General features: G+C 51.2%; 8 protein-coding genes and 1 non-coding gene across 9 annotated transcripts; 6 read left to right on the top strand and 3 right to left on the bottom strand.

Moving 5' to 3' along the window:
* Positions 1–122: 122 nt before the first annotated feature.
* BDZ83DRAFT_754196 (uncharacterized protein) lies at positions 123–1,687 on the top strand (the record flags this gene model as incomplete). Its single annotated transcript, XM_060514448.1, has 4 exons — positions 123–454; positions 520–726; positions 781–1,024; positions 1,091–1,687. The coding sequence occupies 4 exons, from the start codon at positions 123–125 to the stop codon at positions 1,685–1,687; spliced, it is 1,380 nt and encodes a 459-aa protein (XP_060362707.1).
* Positions 1,688–3,270: 1,583 nt separating this feature from the next.
* On the top strand, positions 3,271–4,591 carry BDZ83DRAFT_628424 (uncharacterized protein). The gene has a single exon (XM_060508706.1). The coding sequence runs from the start codon at positions 3,502–3,504 to the stop codon at positions 4,288–4,290; it is 789 nt and encodes a 262-aa protein (XP_060362706.1). The 5' UTR covers positions 3,271–3,501; the 3' UTR covers positions 4,291–4,591.
* A 215-nt stretch (positions 4,592–4,806) lies between these two features.
* On the bottom strand, positions 4,807–6,666 carry BDZ83DRAFT_703658 (isotrichodermin C-15 hydroxylase; the record flags this gene model as incomplete). Its single annotated transcript, XM_060511482.1, has 4 exons — positions 4,807–5,225; positions 5,330–5,618; positions 5,673–6,220; positions 6,280–6,666. The coding sequence occupies 4 exons, from the start codon at positions 6,664–6,666 to the stop codon at positions 4,866–4,868; spliced, it is 1,584 nt and encodes a 527-aa protein (XP_060362705.1). The 3' UTR covers positions 4,807–4,865.
* Positions 6,667–7,301: 635 nt separating this feature from the next.
* Positions 7,302–7,386, bottom strand: BDZ83DRAFT_t194. Its single transcript has one exon. It is a non-coding gene; the product is annotated as a tRNA-Arg (tRNA).
* Positions 7,387–7,780: 394 nt separating this feature from the next.
* BDZ83DRAFT_628422 (zinc-binding dehydrogenase) lies at positions 7,781–9,120 on the top strand. Its single transcript, XM_060508705.1, has one exon. It carries the CDS (start codon positions 7,973–7,975, stop codon positions 8,978–8,980), a length of 1,008 nt encoding a protein of 335 aa, XP_060362704.1. The 5' UTR covers positions 7,781–7,972; the 3' UTR covers positions 8,981–9,120.
* Positions 9,121–9,540: 420 nt separating this feature from the next.
* BDZ83DRAFT_754192 (chaperonin 10-like protein) lies at positions 9,541–10,829 on the top strand (the record flags this gene model as incomplete). The annotated part of the gene is made up of 5 exons (XM_060514447.1): positions 9,541–9,663; positions 9,723–9,748; positions 9,801–9,917; positions 10,022–10,578; positions 10,627–10,829. The coding sequence occupies 5 exons, from the start codon at positions 9,541–9,543 to the stop codon at positions 10,827–10,829; spliced, it is 1,026 nt and encodes a 341-aa protein (XP_060362703.1).
* Positions 10,830–12,335: 1,506 nt separating this feature from the next.
* On the top strand, positions 12,336–13,788 carry BDZ83DRAFT_582516 (acyltransferase; the record flags this gene model as incomplete). The annotated part of the gene is made up of 4 exons (XM_060505560.1): positions 12,336–12,532; positions 12,601–12,844; positions 12,912–13,360; positions 13,428–13,788. 4 exons carry the CDS (start codon positions 12,336–12,338, stop codon positions 13,786–13,788), a joined length of 1,251 nt encoding a protein of 416 aa, XP_060362702.1.
* A 4,091-nt stretch (positions 13,789–17,879) lies between these two features.
* Positions 17,880–18,581, bottom strand: BDZ83DRAFT_794183 (uncharacterized protein; the record flags this gene model as incomplete). Its single annotated transcript, XM_060515805.1, has 2 exons — positions 18,414–18,581; positions 17,880–18,340 (listed from the first exon to the last, which is right to left on the bottom strand). Coding segments are annotated over exons 1-2 (534 nt in total), but the record flags the coding sequence as incomplete, so codon positions are not given.
* A 3,469-nt stretch (positions 18,582–22,050) lies between these two features.
* BDZ83DRAFT_794182 (kinase-like domain-containing protein) lies at positions 22,051–23,730 on the top strand (the record flags this gene model as incomplete). The annotated part of the gene is made up of 2 exons (XM_060515804.1): positions 22,051–22,087; positions 22,834–23,730. The coding sequence occupies 2 exons, from the start codon at positions 22,051–22,053 to the stop codon at positions 23,556–23,558; spliced, it is 762 nt and encodes a 253-aa protein (XP_060362700.1). The 3' UTR covers positions 23,559–23,730.
* Between the last annotated feature and the right edge of the window lie 1,638 nt (positions 23,731–25,368).

Genomic DNA, 25,368 nt, shown 5'->3' with positions numbered 1-25,368 from the left:
GATTATGAAAGTGACGGAGGGGGCACTTCCTCATACGAGCCTTTGGTCTGTAGTGTCGCATGTGCTGAACGGCATCCAAGACTTTGAATTTGCATACACCTGGCAAGGTTCTCGGAAGCGACATGGGTTCACAATTGAAGTTCCTCGCCAAGTCTGAGTTGGCCCTGGATGCGCGGCGAGAGCATCGGATCAACGCCAATTCTTTCCAGCAAGATGCATTGACAACCTTCAATGGATGGCAGTATACCTGCTTCTACACCCACAAAGACGCGACAAGCAACGCCCTCTTCGTCAGCCTTGCTCGACGCCCCATCCGCGACTCACTGGGCAACTGGGAGATGTTGACGTTTGAAGACTACGAACAAACTGCGGATGATGGGCATAACACCATCTCGATAGGAGTGTGTGCTGGGGATGGCACTATTCATGTCTCATTCGACCACCACTGTGATCCGTGAGCTATTTCCCAGTCATCGTCTTTATTGTATGGAGCGTTGCTTATGAGTGTGTTCTATGCAGCTTGCGCTACCGCATGTCTATACTAGGCGTGGCGACAAAACCGGAAGCTCATGAGTGGAAGACCTCTCTCTTCAGCCCAACCCACAATCAGCTTCCGGGATACACTCGCACAGGCCAGTTGGGAATCGAGAAACTCTTCTTGGAGACGACATATCCTCGCTTCATCCGTATCGATGACGACCTCCTGCTGAGCTATCGCATTGGCATGTATGTAACCAGGAACTGCGTGTAGACGCGAGCTTGAGACTGACCGAGATGCAGTGCGGGAGCAGGTTCCGATCATCTATTCAAGTACAGCAGCAAGGACCAGTCATACTCCTACGTCGGACAATTCCTAACCGGCGTCAACAATAACCCGTACATCAACGGCATCTCATACGCCAACGGGCGCATTCATGTATCCGGAACGTATCGCGGGTTCGTATGGTACGAAGGCGTGGACGATCCAGAGGCACGAACGCACACTGTCCAAGCTGGACCGAATGGACCAGAAAACAATCACAATGTGCGTCAAAAGCCCAGCCCGCCGGTGGACGAGTCTTGCAGAGAGCTCGGCTGACTTTGGATCCAGCTATTCTATGTAAACAGCGACGACGGTGGCGAAACGTTCAACAATACAAAAGGCGAAAGGCTAGCGAACCTCGAAGTAGGCGAGACCGTGTACCCCGACAGCGAAGGGCTCATCGTCTTCGACATCCCAATGAACAACGGCATTCTCAACCAGGAGGCGCAAGCGGCAGACGACGAAGGCGGGTTCCACGTCCTGAACCGAGAAAACGAAGTCTGGATACACTATTACCGCAGCCCAGAGGGGCGATGGAGCCGCCACGCGTTGCCCGCGGACCTGCAGCCGACGCGGACAGGAGCGCGCGGAGACGTTATCGCTTTGCCGGGCAAGAAGACCGTCGTCTTTGCGCTACCGGGGAATCGAGATGACAGGCTCACCGTTCTCGGCGCCAGGTTGCCATCTCAGGCCCAGACGGGGTCTGCGGACGAGGAGGTCGCGTTGGAATATCTCACGCTTTGGCAGGCGGATGGGTTCTCAGGCGAGCCACAGGTTGAGACGTTTGAGTCTGGGTCGCAGCAGGTGGTTTCGATTTACACACGAACTGAGGAAAAGGAAAGAAAAGTGGTAGTGCTGGACTTTGCTTTGGAGAAGGACTTGTAATTTTCCTCCATACTCCCAGCCTATCAGATTCAACTGTCCTCAATACATAATCAAAACAATCGCCAACAAGCTAGCCAATTCGAGGGACGGGAAATCGCAGGAAACTTGTGCTGCTTGATTGTGTCTTTGAAACCGACACTCTAGACACAACACGACGTTGGGTTGCACAGGCGAAAGAAGTAAACGCCTGAAAAGTTGGGCGCCGTTTGCCCCGAAAGCGCAAACGGGCGAGGCGGTGTACTTTATTGGACTGAAGAAAGCAAACATGGTGGGCCAGCGCGCGATAGTACCTGCGTGAGTGAGACAGTGAAGGAGATCGTCATGTCCGAGATCTCTCTTCGTCTGCGCAAGGATGGTCAATAGTACTGAGTCGATTCCTTTCTCTCCCACCTTACAAGTTGTAGAGACTCTACAATGGGAGGCAGCCGGGAGGTATCTGGTGGCAATGTAATGGGGTGCTTCCCCCAGGATTGAGCGTCGGACTCACCAACAAATCCACCTGTATGTCGTGCTTGAAGAGACGCACATGAAAGGGATCCATTGGCATAGGCGAGGCGAGCATGAGATCATGACCCAATGGCCGTGTTCCACGACCGGTGGGCTTGCAGGTCTCGGGCTAGAAATCCCATTCCCCTCAACTTCGACTGTAGTGGGCAGTGCAGGATGCCGTCCCCCGGCTTGGGAACAATTCGAAGAGAAGAACGAACAAAACCATCCGATCCTTGTCTTGCGCGGCCCGTTCGCTGGCCAGCCACCGGGAGTTCCAGAGACTCTGATAGGCCGCGGGTGGTGGGTTACGCATCCCGCTCCCTCCCCAACTCTCCTCTTTGTGTCTCTTTTCCTATCAGCCACACGGGCAACCCCCGGCACTCGTCCGGGATTTTGCTTTTCGAGCCCCGTTCCGCCAATGCCGCGCTACTGTGCCTGACCTCGTGTTGGCGACCCGACAAGGCCAGGCCCAGGACCAATTATAGCGCACACATAGCCAGTCAAATCCCCTGGCAGGCCTAAGGTCCCTCCTCGCTTGGGCTGGTGTGTTGGTTTGTATGGCTTTCTCAAGGGGAAAACACGCGCTCTTCGGTCCTCAGGTCCCCTGTTTCTGTTGTCTGTTGCGGATGTTGCCTGACCCTCTTTGGCGAGGCGTTCGTGGACAGTCCCAACGGCCGAATCACCAGAGAGACAGTTGTCCAGCCATCCTTTTCGAACATTCAGTACCCTGGCTCTGGAAGAGTGATCCCACTCCGATAGGCATGCTTACCACCTTGCTCTCTGCCCATGTTTGCTCCTTTGAGTCGGAGAGTCCCTTGACGAGTCCAGTATCCGAACTTTCTTTCCTCGCTTCTCATGCCAAGGGTGGCAGGCATGGCGTGCAGAAGAATCACCTGCAGGCTTTTTTTTTCCTGCGGGATACGGTGAGCGAATGCCGTGTTCCTGGCGTTCCTGCGCAATCATGGGACTAGCAACGTCTTGCCTCCTGGACTGCCGACGTGGGTTATTATCTTCTTAGGAAGCTGCATGTTTTAAATAGAATACCGCCTGTCTTTTGGACGGCTTGCTATCCGTAGTTGCTGCTGAGAGGGGAGAGGTAGGCTTGGATTGCTACGTGTATATACAAAGCCTTCCGGTCCCCCCGCGAGCGATCGTCGCACACAGATTTTTGAAGCGGTCAAGAATTTGCGCACTCATCCCACTTATTCTTGCTCGTCCTCAGAGTCGTTTTCATGGACGCACCACGCTCGCTCTAATAACTAGAATATAAATCCTGTCACTCGCTATATCGCAACGGCGTACCGTCGTAAACAACCTGTACAAACATGATTATCCCTCTACTCAATACGAGATCGGGCGCAAAGACCGACTCCGATCCCGTAGCTGCCGACTTCACCGCCGGACCGACCACTGGCGGCGGCGGCCCCAGCCAACAGACTCTCATCATCGTCTCCACAATCCTCGGCTCAGCGCTTCTCCTCATCATCGCCATCGCTGCCTACTTCACAATAACCCGTCGCCGCCGGAAGAGGCAATTCGCAGAAGAATACAAAAATGCCTGCCTACGCGACCCAGATCTCACGTGGGAGGAGTACACACGGCGAACGAAGCTCACACAGTCGCGCATCATGCTGGCCGAGGAGGAGTTGAGGGACACGATCATCCGCAAGTCGCTACAGAATAGGTCATCTGTCACAGTCACACCCGTCGCCGGCTTCACCGCCGCCACTCCGGATACACCCACCGAGCCCGTCTCACCACCCGCCAGAACACGGTCTAGGACGTGGCATGGACGCAGTAGATCCAAGACGAGCATCGATGCCGAGGAAGGCGAAGGGTTACTCATGTCTCTTCGTGGCGACTGGACAGAGCACGAAGCGCGCGTCGAGAGGACGTGGCAGCTTCTTCACAAGAAGTACCCCACGAGGCGGGTGACGCTACCAGTTGAAGAGGAGTCCGGCGGTCCGATACGGCCGCCTACAATCCGTTTAAAAACGCCGCCGTTGCTTTCGCATCCCATGTTTCGGGGTTGGAATGCAGAGAACACCGTGAAGCACTCCAGTTTGCCGACTTTGCCAACCGAGCTAGAGAAGATAAGGCCTGCACAAATTTGATGGAGTAATGTATCAGGTGTAATGTTCATGTCTATAATGTCTATGACGTATCAACGAATAATGGAATTGGCCCGGAGTTGGCCCAGGGCGGCGTTTGGTCACGGTATATATGGAGGCTCTAGACGACTGAGATATCAACAGAACTAGGCCATGGGCTACAAGATTTGAGATCTTGTAAATTCAATCGCAAAATTTCTAAATTGGTTTTCAGGATTGAGTCAGTTCAACTAGTTTATTATTCCAAATACCGCTCATCAAATCGACAATCATCATCATAGGGGATGAGGAGCAACAAACCGATGCTAGGGATTGAAACACAATTGACGGCCTAGTGGTAAGAATCGTGAACACTCCTACTATCCAGAAGGCAGGCCTAGTCGTAGTCCAGGGTTTGTATGAGGACTGTTCCGTAAGAAAGTGTCAGTAACAGAGTCATGACGCCCCTCACTGCGGTAAAGGCGATGGTAAATCAGCAGGTGGTTGGAGAAAACTGTATCCGTATTCCCATATACGGTTGCCTCGTAGCTAAAGCTCGGGCTAGCGTACTAGAGGCCTTCCTGATTTGATAAATACAATCACATTTGAGTCCTGGCACTGGCTGTGACCATTAGAGGTCCTGCCAGATCACTAACCCCCACGCTGATAAGTTCCGGCAAGACCCCGTGAAAGCTTCCATTCGCAGCAAGTGCTCTCTCCCTAGGATCAGCTAGCTGAAAGTCAAACTCACGCAGCAAGGTGCTGGTCAGCTTGTAGATGTTGGATTGCGCCAGCGTCTTTCCCAGGCACTGGCGACCGCCCAGGCCGAAATGCATCAGATAGCGGGCGCGAACAGCTGTCTCTGGTCGATCCCACCTTGACGGGTCGAAGGTGTCGTGGTCGTCGCCCCATACTTGCGGATTGTGATGGAATGCGTGGTTGCATACTGCCACGGACGTCTATGACTCACAATGTTAGCTCGATGAATCCATCACTGTGAGTAGCTCGTAAGGCAGAGTAAGTTTCCTTAGGCGAAGTCTAAAGAACTTTAGTTGGATCTTACCCCTTGTTTGATGTGACGGCCCGCGATCATGATTCCTTCAGGAGCGGTCACACGTCTCGCCAGCGGCATCGTGAAGACAGGGGTGATGCGATAGTTCTCCTTGACACATGTCCTAAGAAATGGTAGGGAGCTTTCTACTTCCGTGATTGAATAGGCGTCTTTCCCGTTGTCTAGAGAAGTCAGGTTCTCGTCCACTTCCTGTACGCACTTGCTTAGTGCCTCTTGATTATGTAGCAAGTTCCAGAAGAGGAGTGTTGTAGTTGCGCTGGTCGTGTGCGTTCCTGCAATACTATCAAATAAGGTTAGTATCGTTTGTATAACATCCAGCATGCTTTTGACCTACATCATTCCGAATGCCTCGGCCTCCAGGTCAACCCTCGCAATCTTCTCTCCAGTGTCTGGATGTCTAGCCAAGATTAGACTGGTCAAGATATCTTTTCTCTGCACTTTGCCCTGGTTCTCATCCTCTTCAACCTCCGCCAGTCGTTTCTGAACGCACTCAGCCGCCAGCCCAGCGCACTTGGCCCGCCCCGCAAACAAACTCTGTAGGCCAGTGTTCGGTACCTTGGGTAGCCATTGCTTGAGGGTTTGTGTCATGGCCGGCCATGCTCCCAAAGTCGAGCCTAGCAGAGTATGCGGGATGACGGGCGGTACACGAGACTCGTCGCCAGAGACCTGGACCCCAAAGGAGCGACTGAAGGCTAGCTCGCCTAACACGTCAATGGTGTAGAAGTGCAGGAGCTTCTTGAGATCAAAAGCCTCTCCCGTCTTTGTGAAATGTGAAATCTTATCACGCAGGATCTTGATATTTTGGTCTAAGTACTCCTCCATGCCCTTCACGCTGGTGATGGAGAAGCTATGTGACATGTGACGTCGCCTGATGGAGTGAAGCTACAAGTCCACATCAGTACAAAGGTCTGTCAATCTTGTAGAGGCACAACCATTCGTACCTCTGTGGATCTCATGCCAAAGATGTTCGGGGTCTTGGAGCCGAAGGCATCGTAGTACTCTGTCTTGGGCATCCGCTGACCACCCTTCTGATAGACCAGCGGAACGACCTCTTCGGCGGTGATACTCAACTTATCTGGTCCGTATCGCACGAACTCGCCGTGCTTTTCGTGAAGCTCAGTCAAGTTGTAAGGCTGCTGCAAAGACAGGAACTGGTTGACTTGCCACAGATCCGTGATAGACGCCCAAAATGGACCCGGATAAACAGCTAGTGGGTGGAGGAATCTCTGATAGACGACATAGATCACGGCGCTAATTACCGCGAGACCCAAAAGGAATCCCGAAAAGGTAACCTGAACATAGTCTGAATCAAGTATGGAGGATCTCATCGTGTACTATGCTTGCCCAATCTTGATCTTGTAATTTGAAATGAAAGTAATAGGAGATGGGTGTGAGGAAGTTGTGCTCATGAAGTATCTCCGGCCCCGCGCTGCCGGAGCATAAATACCGTCCAAACCGCATCTGCCGAACTCTCCCCGCACCAATTGTCCCGATCAATCCGAAACTTGCGGAGGAAGGGCACTCGCTAAGAGCCTTACAATCAAACGATTCTGAAGTCGGGGTAGCTTGATGAGGGGGAGACAAGGGTACCGCTTCAAAGATCGATCATAGACCCATGCTCCGCTGGTTCTGCTCGAGTTGTGAGACCGGCGGCTCTTCCTTGCTATGTGGGTATAGGTAGTCAACCAAAAACCTATTCGGTATATGATTACTTCTTTCATGAGTTGAATTTTTGAAGTTCAGACACCATGCACGCTGATATCTGTTCGTGGTACATTGGTTGTTGAGCTTCAGCTCTTAACGTCCGCATTCAAGCAACGTTTGAAGTAAAGTTTGACCAGCTATGAAGAGCGTTTGGATCGCGGGAGGAGAAGGACAATCACTCAATGAGACTCATTCCATCACACGTCTGTCATTTCGCTTTGGATTGAAAGTGAGGCCCTCACAACCGCAAAAATGAAACCGACCTACGTAGGGATCGAACCTACAATCTTCACAGTATGACTAGGTAGCCGAAATGTGACGCGATGCCATTTCGCCAGCAGGCCTGGTCGATGCATTTTCGGCTAAACTTTGTGACCATGTAGCCCGCCTGGAGGATGAGCTTGGACCAGTCCAGTCGCTGGATCTCTGAAGACAGCTGCATGTAAGTGGGCTAGCAGCAGTTGAGGCTTCAGGTACTCACTTTAGGTAGGTCAAATCTGGTCGTGCAAGTTGTGATGATAAAAGATCAAAAGATCAAAAGGGATTATCACTTAAGCTGACCATCTCCTTGGGGTATCGGCGAAGGATCGAGATCTGCACCGGCAGTGCGCATGCGGGTGTAAGACAAATCATGCGGACCGCTCCGTATGCCGACGGACACCCGCTGTTCGGTTGGCACTGAAGCCTGCCAGCATACTATCGTCTCCGTTGAGCATCGCAGAACACGAGAGTCTGTACCACAGTATCTACATAAGTGTATTTGAGTTCGATGATGCTATTTCCATGAGTAAGGTAGGCTCCGGGTATTTTTACATATCTTAAAAAGCCTCCCGGTGGTCTCTTGTCCTTAAGCCCAGACGTGTATCTCTTCGACTGTCCAGATTCTAGTCTCGTCAAATCCTCACCACCATCTTTTTCCTTACCGCCACAATGACGAGCATCCGCAAAGTCATCATCTCCCAATACGGCGACGTCGACGTGATCAAAGTGGTCACAGATGTCTGCCCACCGCCGCCCCCAGGTGAAATCCAAATCGCCACCGAATACTCTGGCTTCTCCGGCGCCGACGTCAACATGCGCAAGGGCATCTACCCCTTCATGAAGAAAGCGCCCCTCACGCCAGGCTACTGTCTTGTCGGCACCGTCCGCGCCCTAGGCGAGGGCTCCAAGAACTTCCAAATCGGCGACGTCGTCGCCGTCCTGACCAAATACGACTCCGAGGCGGAGCTGGTCAACCAGCCGGAGAAGTACTGCATCCGCGTGCCCGACGGCGTTGATCACCGCCAGGCGACGGCGCTCATCTGCGACTGGAATACCGCGTACGGCATGGTGATGCACTCGGCGAGGGTGTCCAAGGGCCAGCGGGTGTTTGTGCACGGGATGAGCGGCGCCGTGGGGTTCGCGCTCATGAAGCTCGCGCAGCTGCAGGGCGCGACGGTGTACGGTACCGCGAGCCAGCGGAACCACATTGACGTCCGGCGTGAGGGCGGGATCCCCTTTGTCTACAGCGACAAGAACTGGATGAAGGAGATGAACGCACTGGGCGGCGCGCATGCCGTATTTGATCCGCTTGGCTTTGAGAGCTTTGACGAAAGCTACTCCATCCTCGCGGAAGACGGCACACTCGTCGGGTTCGGGAATAACAAGGCTTCGTTGAACGAGGGTGCTCCTCCACGGAACCCGACGGGTGCGCTGTTGAAGTTGTTTGCGAGGAATTTGAACTTGTTGACGAAGAGGAGCACGACTTTCTATGCGTTGAACAGGGACTCTGCGACGTATGTGCCTAATGTCACAGCGTTGTTGGATATGTTGAGGACGGGGACGATTACGGTGCCAATCAAGTGTGTATGGGACATGGAGGATATTCAGACTGCGCATCGGCAGTGGGGTGGTGGGAGCGGTGTTGGATCTTTGTTAATCAAGGTGGCCAAGAACTAGTGCCTGGCAAGAGGTTATTAGGAGATCTTGTCTTTGTTCACGACTCAGAGTGCGTTTTTGATATTGAGGAGTTTGGGTAGAATCTACAGTCGTAGTGCGTAAATGACCTCGTTCTTACACAAGTTGAAATTACATTATCAGAGAGATCCGTGGAAGAATTTGGATTGAATGGAGATTTCGGTATTATGAACGCCATTATCAAGCTTCTCAAAATGGAAATATTCGCCCCCATTCGCAACCTTCCGTTCGGGGAAAGTTTCGGCGCATCCACGTAGTGCCCGGCCCTCCACTATCCGGCTTTCGGCCCCGCCATCTTGGTTTACGTTCGACTGATGTCGCAATTCAAAACAGTCAAGATAGGTAGGATCCGACAGAGCCGGTGTTGGATTAATAATACAAGTCGAGGTATCCGTAAATGGACCCTGATGGGAAATACTAAAGCAAACATTGAAGGTCTGAAATTATCGTCTTCAAGTTCACTAGTTCTAGAAAAAACTTCTAAGGTCTACCAGCTAATGTATTATAACATCCGCATGGCTTACTCTAGTCCCCAAGGTACGATGTCGAGAAACAAGGCTGCTTGGCTTACGCGTGCAAAGAACTATCCATTCAAGGTTGACGATGCCCCGTTTCCGACTGCCGGGCCAGGCGAGGTAGTCATCAAGAACATAACAACTGCTCTGGTAAGCGGTATCTTTCAGTCAGATGTAACGCTTCTAGGATTTCTTTTCTAACATTGCAGGAGAATCCTGCAGAATGGAAGATCCAGTAAGTACTCCCTACGTTTTGAGCTGTGATAATTGCAACTGATATGGCTCAGGGATATGGGCATCATCGTGCAGAAGTATCCCACAGTTCTCGGAGCAGATGCAGCAGGTCTCATCGAGGAGGTTGGCGACGGCGTGACACATCTCAAAAGAGGACAACGGGTCATAGGGTGTGTCTCCATCACCTGTCCAAGAAGGCAGTTCCGCCGGCTAGACTTACCTACCTGGATCATCTTGTCTGCTGCCGATCAAATTCGACTAACACCACGGGTAGGTACTGTACCGGGCTAGGCAAGCAGAACCACGAGTTTGGAACCTTTCAGCTCTACAGTAAAGCAGACGCGAACCTTGTCTCCCCCATCCCAGGTGACATGAGTTTCGAAAGCGCCTCAGTCTTACCTCTCGCTATCGCAACAGCTGCAGTAGGACTCTACAAGAAGCAGCATCTCGGGCTACCACTCCCATCTCACAACCCGCGCCAAACGGGCAAGACGGTCCTGATATGGGGCGGTGCGTCATCTGTAGGAGGTACTGCGGTGCAGTTGGCCGTCGCATCAGGGCTCAGAGTGGTTACCACGGCTTCACAGCGCAACTTTGACAAGGTGTTGGAGCTGGGAGCTGAGGTGGTCCTTGATTACCACTCTGATACCCTAGTCCACGACGCGTTGAAGGCATTGTCTGGGGCGGATCTTGTCGGTGTGTACGATGCCATCTCGGGCCCAGAATCGTTAGAGCCCATTAGTTCAATTTTGGATCAAATTAGGCGATGTAAGGTCACAGTTGTGTTACCAACGGAGGACGACTATGGGAAGAACATGGATATTAGCATGAGTGAGTCGGCTCCGAATGCCTTGATGATGGATGCTGATTGTCTTGCAGTGACTGCCTATCAGATAACACAAGACGCAGAGGAGGTGCAGAATCCCGTGTGGAGAAATTTTGTTCCGGGTGCTCTTAAGAACGGCCAGCTAAAGCCGAAGCCGGACCCTGAGGTAGCTGGCAAAGGCCTCGAGTCGATCCAAGCTGGACTTGATGTGTTGAAGCAGGGCGTATCTGCTAAGAAGTTAGTTATCCAGCTCTGAAAGCTACTCACATGCAGAAGTTGTTCCTTGCTTGTTCTCGTTTTTCTCATCTGCATAAAGGACTTTGGCGGCCACAGGCAGCTTCATGCAAGATGCAATTGAGTTGATCCCATCTTTTTCCTGTGAAACATGAAGGCTCGCACTAGTGCAAAGGCATGAAATTGTTCAGAGGAATCAATTCTCTGTTTGGTTTCTTGGTTTCACATGTGAGTAGACAACGCAAAAGAACCACCAATTGGGGTTTTTCGATCTGCTTCTGTTATGGATGAGAGCAGCCCTTCATCTCTTGCCTCATCGCGCTCACCTGGACAGCCGCCCTCGGTGAGTGTCAGGTGAGCAGGTGTGTCAGATGGGAATAGCGACGGCGGGATTGGCTCGGTTGACGCCGATCTTGTAGACAAGCAATAAAGATAAGTGGAGACGGAGCGGAGGAACGGAATTCGGGGTGGGAGATGATCCATGTCGCCAGTACATGGCACGTGCGTTCCCCGAATGCGGCCAATCGCTGAGGGTGAGCCGTGCGTGCTTGCCCCGCCATGGAGCCATTCCGCATGTCGCAGCTTGCAGCAGGCAGCTCCCACTTTCGTGCTTTCCCATCTGACAGTCAGGTTCCAGGTGCAGGCGCACTTTCTCCGAAGCAGCCGGCACACCGCACACCGTCAGACGATGACATACCACAGCAGTACGTACCCTGAACCCCTCCATCCTCCAGATTCGGCCCAAAATCAAGGCCAAGGCCGTGAGCTGGCTGCGCTCGGCCGATGCTGCAGACTCAAACCAGACACCAGACCAGACCAGACAAGACACCGGACCATGTCTCTACCGCAACTCTGAGTCTTTCTTTCCCTGCTCTTCGTTGTGGTACCTCATGCCCTCCTCCACTTTGAACAGGGTACATACTCCTTTGACGCCTCACCAAGCCTGTTTGGATAGCTTCAAAGGCAACACTCTATGTACCGCCCATCTACCGCCTCATACCCTCGTATGCGACCTTACCTTGTCTGACCTAACTATCTGACCATCCTTACCCTGCCCTAAGTCTACATGCCGAACCACAGCTTGACACCTTCAACCGCAATGACGCCGTATGCATAGCAGCTCCAGACTCCTCCAAGGCACCGAAGCTCACCTAACCCGTCTGACGCACATCGACACTCCTATTCTTGACTTTTCTTCCAGCCTACAATTTAACGAACTTCGAACGTTTCTCCATTGCCCCGCCCTCGGTGGCCCTGATCGACCGTCTCCTCCCTCGACCCTCCGACCCCGCCGCGCCAGGCATCACCCTGGCTATCGACTGTCCAGCTGCTCGTCTCACATGCTAGGTCGCACGCGACGTCACGGCCAGCTTCTTCACTACCGCGAAACGAAAACCTCGTCCCCCATAAGTCCCAAAGCGATCAATCCTACGTTCCGGGTGGTCGCCATCCTGTCGATACCCTCCTCATGCCTCTCGAATCTCCCCTTCAAGGCTACGACCGAATAAATAATCCCATAACCGCCATCATGGCGACCAACGTCCACAAAACCGATGCGAAAGGCGATGCAAAAGGCGATACCAAGGTTCCTGCGCCAGCACCCAACGCAGGCCTGGTCAGGAAACCAAGCGATCCTCACCCGGCTGGTCGCGTCAAGCACAGCCTATTGGTGCAGGTCCTCCGGGGCTTCTCATTTGGCGTTTACTTTGCTGCTTGTTGTCTTGCGTACGTCCCCCTCGGAGCTGCTTCGTCAACTTTTGCGACAGCGTTGTGCTAATCTGTTTCGCATGCAGCATCATCACGACCCAGCTCTTAGGAGTTCCACTATACTGGGCGAATCGCGACATGTTTTACTCCTACATGGCGCTCACGAAGCAGTCCTTCGGCCTTACCATCACCGCCATGACGCACATTTGGAGCCCGACTACCATCAGGATAAGCGGCGATGCGTCGATGAACGGACAGATCCAAAAGACGGCGGACGGGAGGGTCCAATTCAATTTCCCAGAGCGTGTGGTGCTCATCGCGAACCATCAGGTATGGTACCCCTGGCCTTTGCGACATTTGCGATATAGCATACGGGAATACTGATGGCGCTGGACAGATCTACACCGACTGGCTCTACCTATGGTGGGTGGCCTACGCGAACTCCCCGAGCATGCACGGCCACATCTACATCATTCTCAAGGAGTCGCTCAAGTACATTCCCGGTGTCGGCGCAGGCATGATGTTCTACGGCTTCATCTTCATGTCGCGCAAGATGTCGACCGACCAGCCACGACTCGCACATAGACTTCAGAAGCTGAAGAAGCAACATACTGGCGCCAACGGGAACAAGTACCTCGATCCCATGTGGCTCCTACTCTTCCCAGAGGGTACGAATTTGTCCACCAACGGTCGCAGGAAATCAGCGGCGTGGGCAAAGAAGAATGACCTCAAGGAGCCTGAACACGTCCTTCTTCCCCGGAGCACAGGCACATTTTTCTGCTTGAACGAACTGAAGGGTTCATTGGACTACGTTTACGACTGCACAGTTGCGTATGAAGGAGTTCCGTAAGTGAAGTCTTCACCCCGCATTCGTTTGCGACATTGTCTGCGAACTGCACTAACAGGATTCCAGCCGAGGCAAGTTTGGCGACCAGTTCTTCACTCTCACAAGCACCTATTTCCAAGGTCGCCCGCCAAAATCGGTCAACTTCCACTGGCGCCGCTTCCGCCTTGCCGATATTCCTCTCGATGACGCCAAAACTTTTGACACGTGGCTTCGTGAGCGTTGGTACGAGAAGGACGCCATCATGGAGGAGTACCTGTCCACTGGACGGTTCCCCGCAAGCCAGGACCTCAAGGGCGGTTTCCTCGAGACGGAGGTCCGTCTCAAGAGCTGGATCGAGCTCGGACAGATCTTTGTTGTACTCGGCATTGCCGGCCTCGTCTTGCGCATTGTCGTCAACTCCATCACTAGATTCGCTTCGGTTCTCTAGAGCAGAGGGATATGGCTACCTCGAAAGACTCAAACAGTCAGGTCGCTTTTGGGGCTAGTTTCTATTTATTGACGATTTATTGCAGGTACATAAGTAGCGGCCAGGTTATCATCAGAGAGGTTGTCGGTTACGGTAGCGAGTGAACTTGGGGACATGGGAGTTTCGGCTTGAATTTGAGGGCGTCATTGGAGTGTTCGGTGTTAGGCTATTGATAGTCTTTCTTTGATACGAGGTACAGACTACAGTGCATCATCTACATCAGATTTGAACCATGAGGTCTTGACGCCTGAGATCCAATTCTCCTTATTAGTTCCAAGGTCCTAATCGCTGTCACCCTCCGTCCATGTCTTTTGGTAACGACTGAAGGACTGATCCAGGAGGGCATGCTTACGTTGGGGCATATTTTGCAGATTTCGGCGACGTCGTTATGATTGCTTCGCCGCCACAAACTAGTTATTCATGCGGTAAGTGGTAAAGTGTTGGCGCCACGGCAGCTCTATGCTCGATCTCCATCGCCTTTTTCCGATATTTGCAACGGGGCTGGATGGTCTTTACATGTTTCGCGATACGGTAGTCGATGAAGCTCAGTCGTTGGCTTCGGATGGTAAGGGAATCGCCGAGCGAAGGATCCGAGTGCTTTTATTTGCCGACGCTTTCCGGTGGGTTGAAGGGGATTGAAAGCCTAGGCTAGCCTTGAAGAGTTCGTGAATAATTCGTGGATACTACAGTCAGGAGCTCCATCTTGAAGCTCACTTGTCCTTGCTCGGTCTACCGTGGCAGGGTCTTACTTTACTCGATGTTCCCTTTCACTGTAGTGTACACTGAAACTAGGTGATATTTGTCAATGACTCTTGGAGGAGGACTTGGAAAAGGGAAGAGGTGGTTGAGATCGTGTGACTATCAACCAGAATGGCGGAAGCCTCTCCCTTGCCTATACCGCACCAACTCGACCGTGCTCTCGTTTCTTGCGCTTTTGCCATTGGAGAAGAATGACTGAGCGCGAGACAACTAGTCTGCCTGGTTTATTGTTGATCCCAGAACATGTCTGCATCGTAGACCCGGCTTCTCGAGGCTGAGCCCCTGAGGAAGTGAAGGGATATAACTTATTGACACATGTTTTGATATTGACTGAGCGCCGGAAATATTTGGATTATCCATGTTTTTAGCAGTCAAGAAAGTAGCTCGGCAGCTGGCTGGCTCAGTCAAAGCTGCGATCTGCGGCTCAATTAGTGCGAGCCACGACCGGAGCCCCATTCGGCTTGCACATCTCTTAGTTGTAGAGAGCTGACTTATTCCACGGAAAAGGTGGCCATACCTTGCAGTTAGGTCAGAGAGTACAGTTTGCTGGTACTCACAAATGTGACCTAACTCAACATCCTGCAAGCTCTTCAGCTTGGCTTCATTTCGTAGTACTGTACTACTAAAGCTATGAGGCTCTTGCTGATTGAGGTCCCCTGAACGAACTCTCCGGAGGACACCTTGCCAACAAAGGCTTTTACCAATAATCTCTGTGAGCTTTCATATATCGGTAAAAAGTCTTCTTGAGCTGTCTGCTAGCCAATGAGTTGGGATGATCATGAATGATAGATCGGTTGGGCTAGTGTCCCAACAAGTGTCCGGGATCTCGATGCTACTCATGCTCCACGGATAGACTGGAGGCATAAGCCCGATACTCATGCCTGCGGCTAGCCTGACTGCAGCCGTACCCATGCCACTTGGACATCGGGTCCTGGATACTGGGTCGCCTCTTGCGGAGGGAAGTGCGTACTGCAGTCTTACGCCCACACTGTCCCGCGTCGGTATGTGGGCAACAGCGGCAAGAAGCCCCCTGGCCTGCATGGAAGCCTCTTCCAACCTGGTGGTATTTACGGACAATGTCCGTTACTACAACAATTCTCCGACTTACACTTTGGGTGTCTTTACATGTAATTATCTTTTCCGGGGACTCGCTGGCGGGACTCCAGAGGGCCTGTCTGCTTATGTTCAAACAAAAAACAGCAGGCTGGGCTCTTGATCTCATTTGGCAGGTCTGCTAGTCGCTACCTTTACCCGCACGTCAGATCAGCCCTTCACAGGGAGTGTGAGGTGGCTCGATGCATTTAGCCCGCATTAGCACACACATCTTATGGGATACTTCCCGTCTCTGTGCCGTCAAAGTCGGTCTGTCCCCGTGATCCGTAATGAAAGGTTTGCATGACTCAATTTTCTCGGTGAGATCTTGCCGATCTGGGAAGTATTTTAACGAAATCCTGTGGGTTTTTGACATGGGGCAACTGCCGGGAGGGGCTCTTAGTCTGAATGAAGATACCAGATCATAGGCTGGTGGAGAAGCGGAATATGAGCCTTCATTTACGATGAGGATATTAGATGGGTATGGCTAGAGGCACGTGGACTTAGGCGGGGATTAATAGTTGACTCCATGATATCAGGGCAGGCAATCGAAGTCTTTATGATGGCCGAACCATGTAAACTGTTCATTCGCATAATCTCCCCCAAAGATACGATCGTCAACGGCTCCACGTTCCGTGTCACATGCTTTGCGGCATGCCCCGCGTCCACAATTGAAAGAAACTTGCGCCCTCGTTCGAACACTCAAATCCATTGTCGGCCAAGAAAAGAATGCGAGGCTTAGACGTGGTACCTCTTGCCAGCCTCCTCCCGTCTATCATATTACATCATTTCTTGACCCGTCTCTCATGTTGTGTCGTTTTGCGAGCTGAGGGGAGATGACTGAGAATTCGACCGTCTTGGCTGACGGTTGCTGCTGTGGTGGGCTGTCTTCAATCTTTTGTACTCGGCGACTATTCTGATGAAGGTTTGCTGCGGTATTATAATATCCTCTTCTAGTTCGATGACGATATTCTGCCCGTCTTGAAACATGTATACCCCTGGGCGTTCGCGAAGCTCCTGTTTGACTGTTGGGTATAAGCGGCTGAGCGCATTCTCTTCATCTTCGGTCAGTCTCCGATACTCGCGTTGAGCGTTATTCATATTTCCGTAATTTCGCAATTGGAAAGAAGACGGTTGTTCTGGAGTCTAGATCGAAGTGGTGGGCTCTTTGATGAAATGCCAATCGCATTCACCGAAATGCCGTGTACTTTCGGCTTCATTTATTCATTTCTTGGCCCTGAACTGAAGATCTCTCTCATGATAGATAGCAGCCCATTGCGATGTTCTCGCGAGTCAACTTGCGAACGGGCACTTTTCAGCTCTCGGGCAATGTTGAAGATTGCAAATAAGCAACATTCCTCCTCCAGCGAATGCCAACGAAGGATGGGAGTTCAGACAAAACCGGTGAACAAGCGTCAGAACTTACGGTCAATCCGTCGGTCGATGCTGGTCCGCGACCCTGTCAGTGGCTTGCAAGGGCGGCCAGCCATCCCATGCTATTGAGGCGTTCTTGGGCACGGGCAGTTGGGCAGAATGAATGCCCGTCCGACAGGGCGTCCACGAGACCCTTGCTAGGGTATTCCTTGGGATGTTAAAGTGCTTCGATTGGCAACCGGTGGGAGAAGAATGATCTTCGTGGCGCGCATCTCGGTGAGCTTCCTGGCCTACTCGTGTTTCTATGCGTGCCTGTCATTTGTCCCACGTCCTATGCTCAGTTCTATCCAACGCGTGCTGACACCTGGTAATAATAGGATTGACCTTATTATATCAGGTGGCGAATCTCGCCGACTCATGATAATTCTGACTTCAAGTCATCTCGTGTCATGTTGCTGGGGATCTGGGGCTACTTCAGCCTTCGCCCTATCCTGGGATTCAGGCGTGAGTTGAGATCCAGCTGCCTACACGTAGGTGGACTATGGAAGTCCGGAATGCTTCTAGTGATTCCTCCAATCGGGGGCATTTTAAATGGCTGGGATTGAAGTTTTTAGTGAATTTCTAGCGTAGTATTCACACACCTCCAGCTGAGCAATCCCTATTACCGGTCTTCATCCGTACATGTCGTTGCCGTACACCACGAAGGAACGTTCCAGTCCGGAAACTCGTCGGCAACAACCCTTATTGCAACTTCAATCACCGCCTGAAGGTCTCTGCAATAGTTTTCAGTCTCTCTGAACACGGACACAGCTTTGCTGCGCACGAACACAACTCCCTTCAGCCCCGGCATACGCCGTGGAAGTTCACGAATGGTACGCGTAACCAGTTCGGACACAGAACCCCTGTCGAGTCCGTTTCCAAAAACGGAATCGTCGATAGCCAAGTAGCGGACGTCCATCAGGTCTGATGCGTCGGACAAAGACATGGCCGTAAAGTACTGTGCGGATGCCGCCATGAAACCTTTTAGTGGACCAAAGTGTAAGACGTCGACTTCGGGGTTGAAATAGATTTTTGATAAGCCAGCTATTCCGAACTTCAAGTTACCATAGAATCGTATGGCCTCTTGTCTTGATTCGCGACAGGCGTGTAAGATGGCCGGGACTTTTGCTGGGGAAGTTCCCCAGGTTGAATGGGCTGTATCGCATCGAATGGAAACTGTTCGGGTGGTCGGTAGACTTAAACGCCATATTGTCATTCGAATCTTGGTCGGGAGCCTGGGGAATGGATGCTTCAAGTCGTGAATTTGTGAGTTCAGGGACCCCCAAAGGTCGTATGGTGCGCAAAGTGTGAAGTTGACTTACAAACACCATATCTGCCACACTGTGGTGATCTCCGGCCATTGCTGCTGATACAAGTACTGTACCGGAGGGAGTCATGTTACTCGAGTCGTATGCAAGGAATGAAGAGCATGTTCATCATGGCCAAGGGTTGGAATGCTATCATGTATTACAGACATCTTCAATGCACAGATTACCGTGATGTTGGGCATTGTTGCTCGCAAATTTGTTGATGTTTTATCCCATTCTGAGAGACATTGATCTTTAGCTAAAGCTTGAGTCGTGTGATCGCAGCCCTACGGCGAGCTGAGTCTGTCTTGCGAAAGTGATTACGAGCTTCATCGACGACACGGCTCGGTAGTTATCCTAGCAGTATTGAATATTGATTTGCCTGTCAAGCTGAGGCTAAAATCGAGATCAAACACAAGAAAAAGAAAGCTGACACGAAGAACAATCTCTGAGAGGACCAGTTGTATAAACAACTGGGCAAATCACCGTTCTGAGCCATCCTGCTAACTTTACCGGTGAGGAGATGACTTGCAGTTTGCCCTCAATCAACAGTTTCTCGATCGTGGCTACAATCATAAATCATATTGCGCTTCATGTGCATTCGCTTACTCGGAGACACGATTGGGTAGTGACGAGGTACTTGGTCTTGAGCGTGTCTAGGGCCCTTGATTCGTGACGGTGGGTATTACCGTATCACAATGACAGCCAAATCGTCCGAACGGATCGGACTTCGAATCCAAGTCAGAAAAGAGGCCTCATATTACCAGCCACATAAACAGACTCGCAGTTTTACATGCCATTGGGCAGCGTGGCCAGGGTCAGTCAGACCCGCAGTTTTGCGCTCAGGCAAAAGTAGCAAATAGCGAACCGACATTTCCTCGGGTCTGTCCAAGTTGAGACAGCGGCAGAACGGCAGAGAAGTAACAGGGACATTAAGTGATAATCGCCCCATTTCTGTCACCTGTCAGAATCCAAGCCGGAACGGGCTGAACTTACGTTGCACCACGTACATGGGTCCATCTTGTGGCGTTGGATCGGTGAGCTAGAACCATCTATCCTAGACATCAGATTGGAAGGCGTCTCCGGGTCCCGACCGCCTGGTACAAGGATCCATGGGCGATCTGTTTAGCTTGGGCTTACAAACCTTTATTTTAGCCCTTGAGCAGAAATTCCTGGATTTTTGCCCAGTGATCAAGAAGGGCGCTGTTGGAAGTGGCGTGATTTTTCCCATGTGGGAATGGTTGGTTTCAAATCAGCCCGGCAGGTGAAGTCCTTAGGAGCTCTAAATATGCCTGAACGCCGACTTCAACGTTGGGGCTCTCGGAAAAAGGGAAAACAACACTACTTGGCACGAGGTGGCTGGCTAAAGAACCCCTAGATCATGGCAATCATCTAGGGTGGTGCCAGCCACACCGTCACAAAACATCATAGTTTTGGCAATGTCAGCCCACAGTCTTGTCTACGATAGTCATTTCGACTTACCTATTGATTTACAGCGCCCGCTGTCTGTAAGGCCTTAGGTCGGCGTGGGAGAAGGATCGAGAGAACGATCCCAGCTACTCGAGAAGTTTGAGGGACGGGCACAACATCGGAGAAACATCCCTTGCTGCTTATGAATGGTTTTAGTACCTACCATGTGGAGGGGCAAGTCGCGTATCCAGCTACGTGAAGCGCAGGCCCGCCGCATCGTCTACGCCCGACAGATCCCGATGTAACCGACTTATGCTATGAAATGACATATCATGGTGGATGTAGCTTGACCGGAAGTTTTTGTTATGAGTCGTGCAGAGATCCACCACCTCTTGACGGATATGGAGTCGGATTAAACGGATAGCAGATGACTGGGCGATTTGTGAAAGCACATGATATAGAGCAATCTCCCTCCGTCACTTCCAACACTACTAAGGCTGACGGAACTCATTCCCATCGGCTATCTTGAAGTCAAATTCGGACCAAATACCGCTATGCGTCCAGGACGCGTGGGACATGAGGGGCTGTCAGGTTGACCTACACTTCTCCACAGGCGGAGCATGGGCTAGGATTGCAGATAACACCCCCAACCTCCTGTCAAAGGTTTGACTTTCCCAACATGGCAAAATTTTCAGAATATTCCACAAGTAGAAATAGGCATGAGCTTGGCATGACTGCTATGGCGTTCACACCCGAAGTGCTCAGACTAACGATCACAGCAGCATCAGGCAGTAAGCCCGCACTGATTATCTCTTACCGGTCCTTATACTCAGAGAATTATCCTCGCCAAGGAGACCTGAATCAAAGCCCGAGCATGTTACCGTTCACATGCAAAGTAGTGAAGATTAGGGAACGAGTTATGACATGCGTGCCGGTTGCTAGGTCCAGCTCTAGCCTTTTTCATGCCTGATATTATCATTAGAAGAGACAGCGCACTCCGTCAGGGATGGGTCTGACTCCTTACACCAGTCCATTTGGGGACCATCGCGGCCAATTGGACTCCAATTACGGCCCAATTCCCGGGCTTGTCCTGTTCATCAGCGCCTCATTTTCTAGTCGTCATAGAAAACTTGTAAATGAAACAACTACCGCTCTACAACTCTTTAGTCACAATTCGCAATCACCACTTTCCTACTGCGGCTTCACGCATATGAGCCTAGCATGGTTGAACAAGTCGCAACCGGGAAGAAGCCCGGGAGCCACTTTGTCCATGCCCACATCAAGGTCTCAGTATGTCGTGTCTCGTAGGGTAGAAGTCGCAGATAGAGAATGATGCTAATGTCATGGAAAGCTACGAGGATATAAGCCATAATGATTCCGATCATTCTCGCCAATGAAGGCGAAGCCATCTCGAAATCGTTATGAGTCATATTGGCCAAATTTCCGAGGCTCAAACAAGAAGTCCCCACGATTTGTCAACATACCACGTCGACTTTACACGTCCGCCATGGATCGCTATCCGTGTGTCAACAGATACAAGTACACCGTCAATTGCCCATCTTGGGTTTGGGTATATCGTACCCGTTGCGAAAACTGCGTTTTGGTAGGTAATTAACTCCATTCAGCGAGGTTTTATAGAAAAGTCTTGACATTGAGTAGAATGATCTTTAGGAACATCGAGGTTCAAGATTCGGTCATGGGGGAAAAGGTCACATCCGCATTAGGCAATAGCAAAATTCACCAAGGAATCATACGCCCTGCTTAGGTGATTCAAATGCCCAACACTACAGACGTCAAACCATGAAATCCAACAATAGAGCCTGTACCTATGTGTGGGTCAACCCTGTGTACCTTACAGAGGAGGCTTGGGCATACAAGCGCGCAACACGCGCTTTCAAGGAGCTACATGTACGCAAGAACCAAGGCACGACTTGGCCATACTCCGCTGCTACCCTGCTGCCGCCGCTGATCCGTCTCAAAACGAGTTCTTGCCGTGGAGCTGATAAGATACTCGATGCAGCGAGTTGCATTGCTCAGGACCTCCAATCAAGACTTGACATATTTTGTCAGCCGCAAATGAACTTCTACCGGGCCAGTCTCTCCGGCGAAGGGTCCAGAAGTAAGGGTAGACGCTTACTCCGCTCATGTAGCCCATAGGGAAGGCCCAGGGCGAGGTTGAAAGCCTTGGGAAAGGGGCCTATACAAGGGGGAAGCAAGCGCACCGTATGGATGTAACGCAGCCATGTGGGTTAGGCCCAGCCGAGCCGTCTCCGTCCCCTGTATGTATGCATGTCTTGTGATAATTGCTCAACGCTTTGACCAGCGACAATAAGTTTTGTATGTAGATGCTTCCCAACAAGTTCGATGACAGCCTGATCAACGCGTCAAAGGCTTGTAATTCGTCATTGCCTGTGATCGGCAAAATTATTCATTACTCGCATTCTGCCGTTCGGGACGACCGTAGACTCGAGGGTTATGCCGCCTTTGGGAAGACCACAGGGGGTGCCCGATAGCCCATGCTCTGCATATGAGGACATGAAAAGTCTGCAAGATGCCGGCTTCAAATTGCAACTTACACCCGAAATACGAGTGGGTTATTATCATATGGCCTGTGGGAGTTCCTCTTCGCTACTTGCACCAAAACCTAATGTGACCTCCAAGGTAAAGTAAGTTACATTTCGTTGCTGTCCGAACCGAATAATGTATGTTCACCAGAACCGACGGCTTGGACGAACCCATAGTAGCACTCGTAGCTCTGGGTTGCCTGAAGTACGTGCCGGAGGATTTGGTGTGTGTGTGATCAGTACGTCAAGTATTCGTACTGTGGCAATGGCACGTTGCTCTGTTGGCTACATGCAAGGCTGAACTGCCTACTTCCAACACCGTCACTCTACAATCTCTAACTTTTCCTTCCCACCAACCTGTTGAGCGCTTAGCCTTTTCGACCTCTCAAAGATGGCATCACCGAATCCCACCGACATCAGACGGCTGTGACCTACGCAGCCTACGATAACATCACTTCAAGACCTCACTCTTATCGAAGCCTGGGACAACGATGCGAATGCGCCAAATTACGTCACCTTCTACCACATAACGGACGAAGCGGAACTATGGTTTGCTCAAAGCTCCAAAAACAAGCGAGAGATACCTCTCGAAGAATACCGACAGGCACTGGAGCTCGTACCCGATGAAGAGATCTATCCCGAAATCCCAACTGGTGCCAAGCTCACCATCGCACCAGACAACATCGATGATCCAGTATTCATCAAACGCCTCGGCCTCAACTGCTACGAGTCGATGAAGGGAACGCCTTACGTGTGGAAGTCCGTCCTCGACGAGACATTGATCATGGAAAAGGTCTCCAAAAATCCACATCCGTATATCATCAATTACTATGGCTGCCGAACCACACGCGGCCGCATTACGTCTCTCGTTCTCGAGTCGTACGACTGCACGCTCACCCAATTTGCTCGGCAGCCAGGTTTCAAAGACCTCGACAAGGAGAAATTTCTGGACGGCCTAGAATCAGCAGTGGCGTATGTGCACTCGTTGGGTCTGGCTCACAACGACATCAACCCGGACAACATCATGATGGGAGAAGACGGTATGCACGTTCTCATTGACTTTGGGTCTTGTGCGCCGTACGGGCAGAATCTTCAGTTCTTGGGCACTGATGGATGGTATGAGGAGGTATTCTTCACGTCAGAGAAGTCACACGATGACTTCGCCATGAAGAAGATGAGAGTTTAGATACAGGATCCGCCAGTATGATGGAACAAGTCCGTAGTGAAATATGATGGGGGTTTTCCGGCTTTGCTGGAGCATTGATAAGATGTACCTCCATGGGATCCGGCTTTCACGAAATAAATACAGCGATAGAAAGGGAGGTAGATTAAGGAGGATCTTGTCTCCATCATGCCGCAATGCTACACGTTGTGCTGCCCCCTGATTACTGCCTGACGATGCTGCTCACCTCGATGCGAGAACTCGATACTGGAAGTCTCTAATCTATGTTGGAATGTGAGAGCAGAGAAGAGCAATTGGAAGATGGTAGGGGCTTTTTGCACCGGCCCTTTTCACGAACGTACACCCAACGGAAGAATCGTAGGCTACTATATATCCGCCAATTTTCTCCTCCCATGTGCCACCCAGTAGTTCATTATTGGACTTTGTACCGGCCAAAAGGCTGCTCTGCTCACCGAAACTTGCCTTTGGGATTTGTTCGCGTTCGAAGCGGAAATGACAATAACATGTTGGGACGTATTAGATGTAGACTGATGGCCGTAGGGAATGATGTTGGCTAGCAGACGAAAGAAACGAATGAAGCGATTTCGTCGGACGACAGAATGTTAGTAAAGTATCTGGATGAGCCCGAAACGGCGGGCTGACATCAACAAGTACCCATCAAGTATAGCTGCCCTATTTTGCTGTTACTGAAGGACACTTGCAAGTCCTCAACCATGGGAAGTAGCTACCTGAGCAACAAGTGGAGGATGACCTATCCATTTTGGCTCTGATGCAGTAGTGATGGGCTCCAGTGCCACCTCTCGCCTTCCATCTCAAATTTCCTTCAGAGGCGACCGTGGTTTCGATCCTGTAAGTTCTACTGGCCCAAGAATGATGATGAAGAAGAGACATTGTTTTTCAAACAGGCCCAGGATCAGGGTAGCGGGCGTGATCATGCTCAAACTTTAGTATAGAGCGGAATATGCAGACCGAAATAGACTCGACATACGGGGCTCAATATCGTCGTCTTGAATTTAGCGGTAGCGGTGGTGGCGGTGATGGCAGTATCGAAGACTCGTGATGGCTTCCTCTGGTGAAATGCAAATGCCTCAGTTGATGACCGTGTCCAAGGTACCTGTAACTTACCTTACTCAAGCTTAGGCAACATCCAAGAATGCAAGGCCGATGAAGTTACTCGAAGAAATAACTCACCCGTATTTGCTGTCTGGGAGGTCCTTCCGGGCCATCCTAGAGCCTCCCCTTACTGATGTCAGACTTTATTCCTATCCCCTGCATCCTTCCCGCCTGACTACGAACCTCCTTACACTTCTTCCATCTTCTTCTGAGTTTCTTTACTCTTACCCTCCAGACCTTTTCCTCTTCATTCAAACTTCAATCTCGCTCGTCTCTGAACCTTACCTTACCTCAGCGTATCTGCAAAATACACACACAAGTATGAGAGGAACAAAGCCACTGAGGGGTCACTCTAGCGGTTGCCGATCATGGGACTCTTCCCGAGACACAAGGTCTTACCATTACGCCCAAAATCTCAGAAGAGGGAAGAAATTAAGGCTAATCACGAAAGACCAAGATCGCAGGTTCTCGATCAGCGACTGCCTAGTGTCCTCTTCATCAGTACGTCATCATTTTGACCGGGAGGAATCATTATTCAATATCGAACATTAATCGTTGCGTATCATTAAACGCTATCTATGCGGAAATTGATTCTATCATGCTATCGTACTGGAACAGATTGTCCTCAAGAGCTGACTAAGGAGCTTCCAGTCCAGAAGCCAGATGCCCTCCATGGAGCAAGCCAGGCAACTGTTTCTCA

This window comes from Colletotrichum acutatum (genome assembly GCF_030867785.1).
Source record: "Colletotrichum acutatum strain CBS 112980 chromosome Unknown BDZ83scaffold_76, whole genome shotgun sequence".
NCBI lineage: Eukaryota > Fungi > Ascomycota > Sordariomycetes > Glomerellales > Glomerellaceae > Colletotrichum > Colletotrichum acutatum.
The sequence above is the reverse complement of the archived record's forward strand: the minus strand, read 5'-3'. Positions and strand labels throughout refer to the sequence as shown.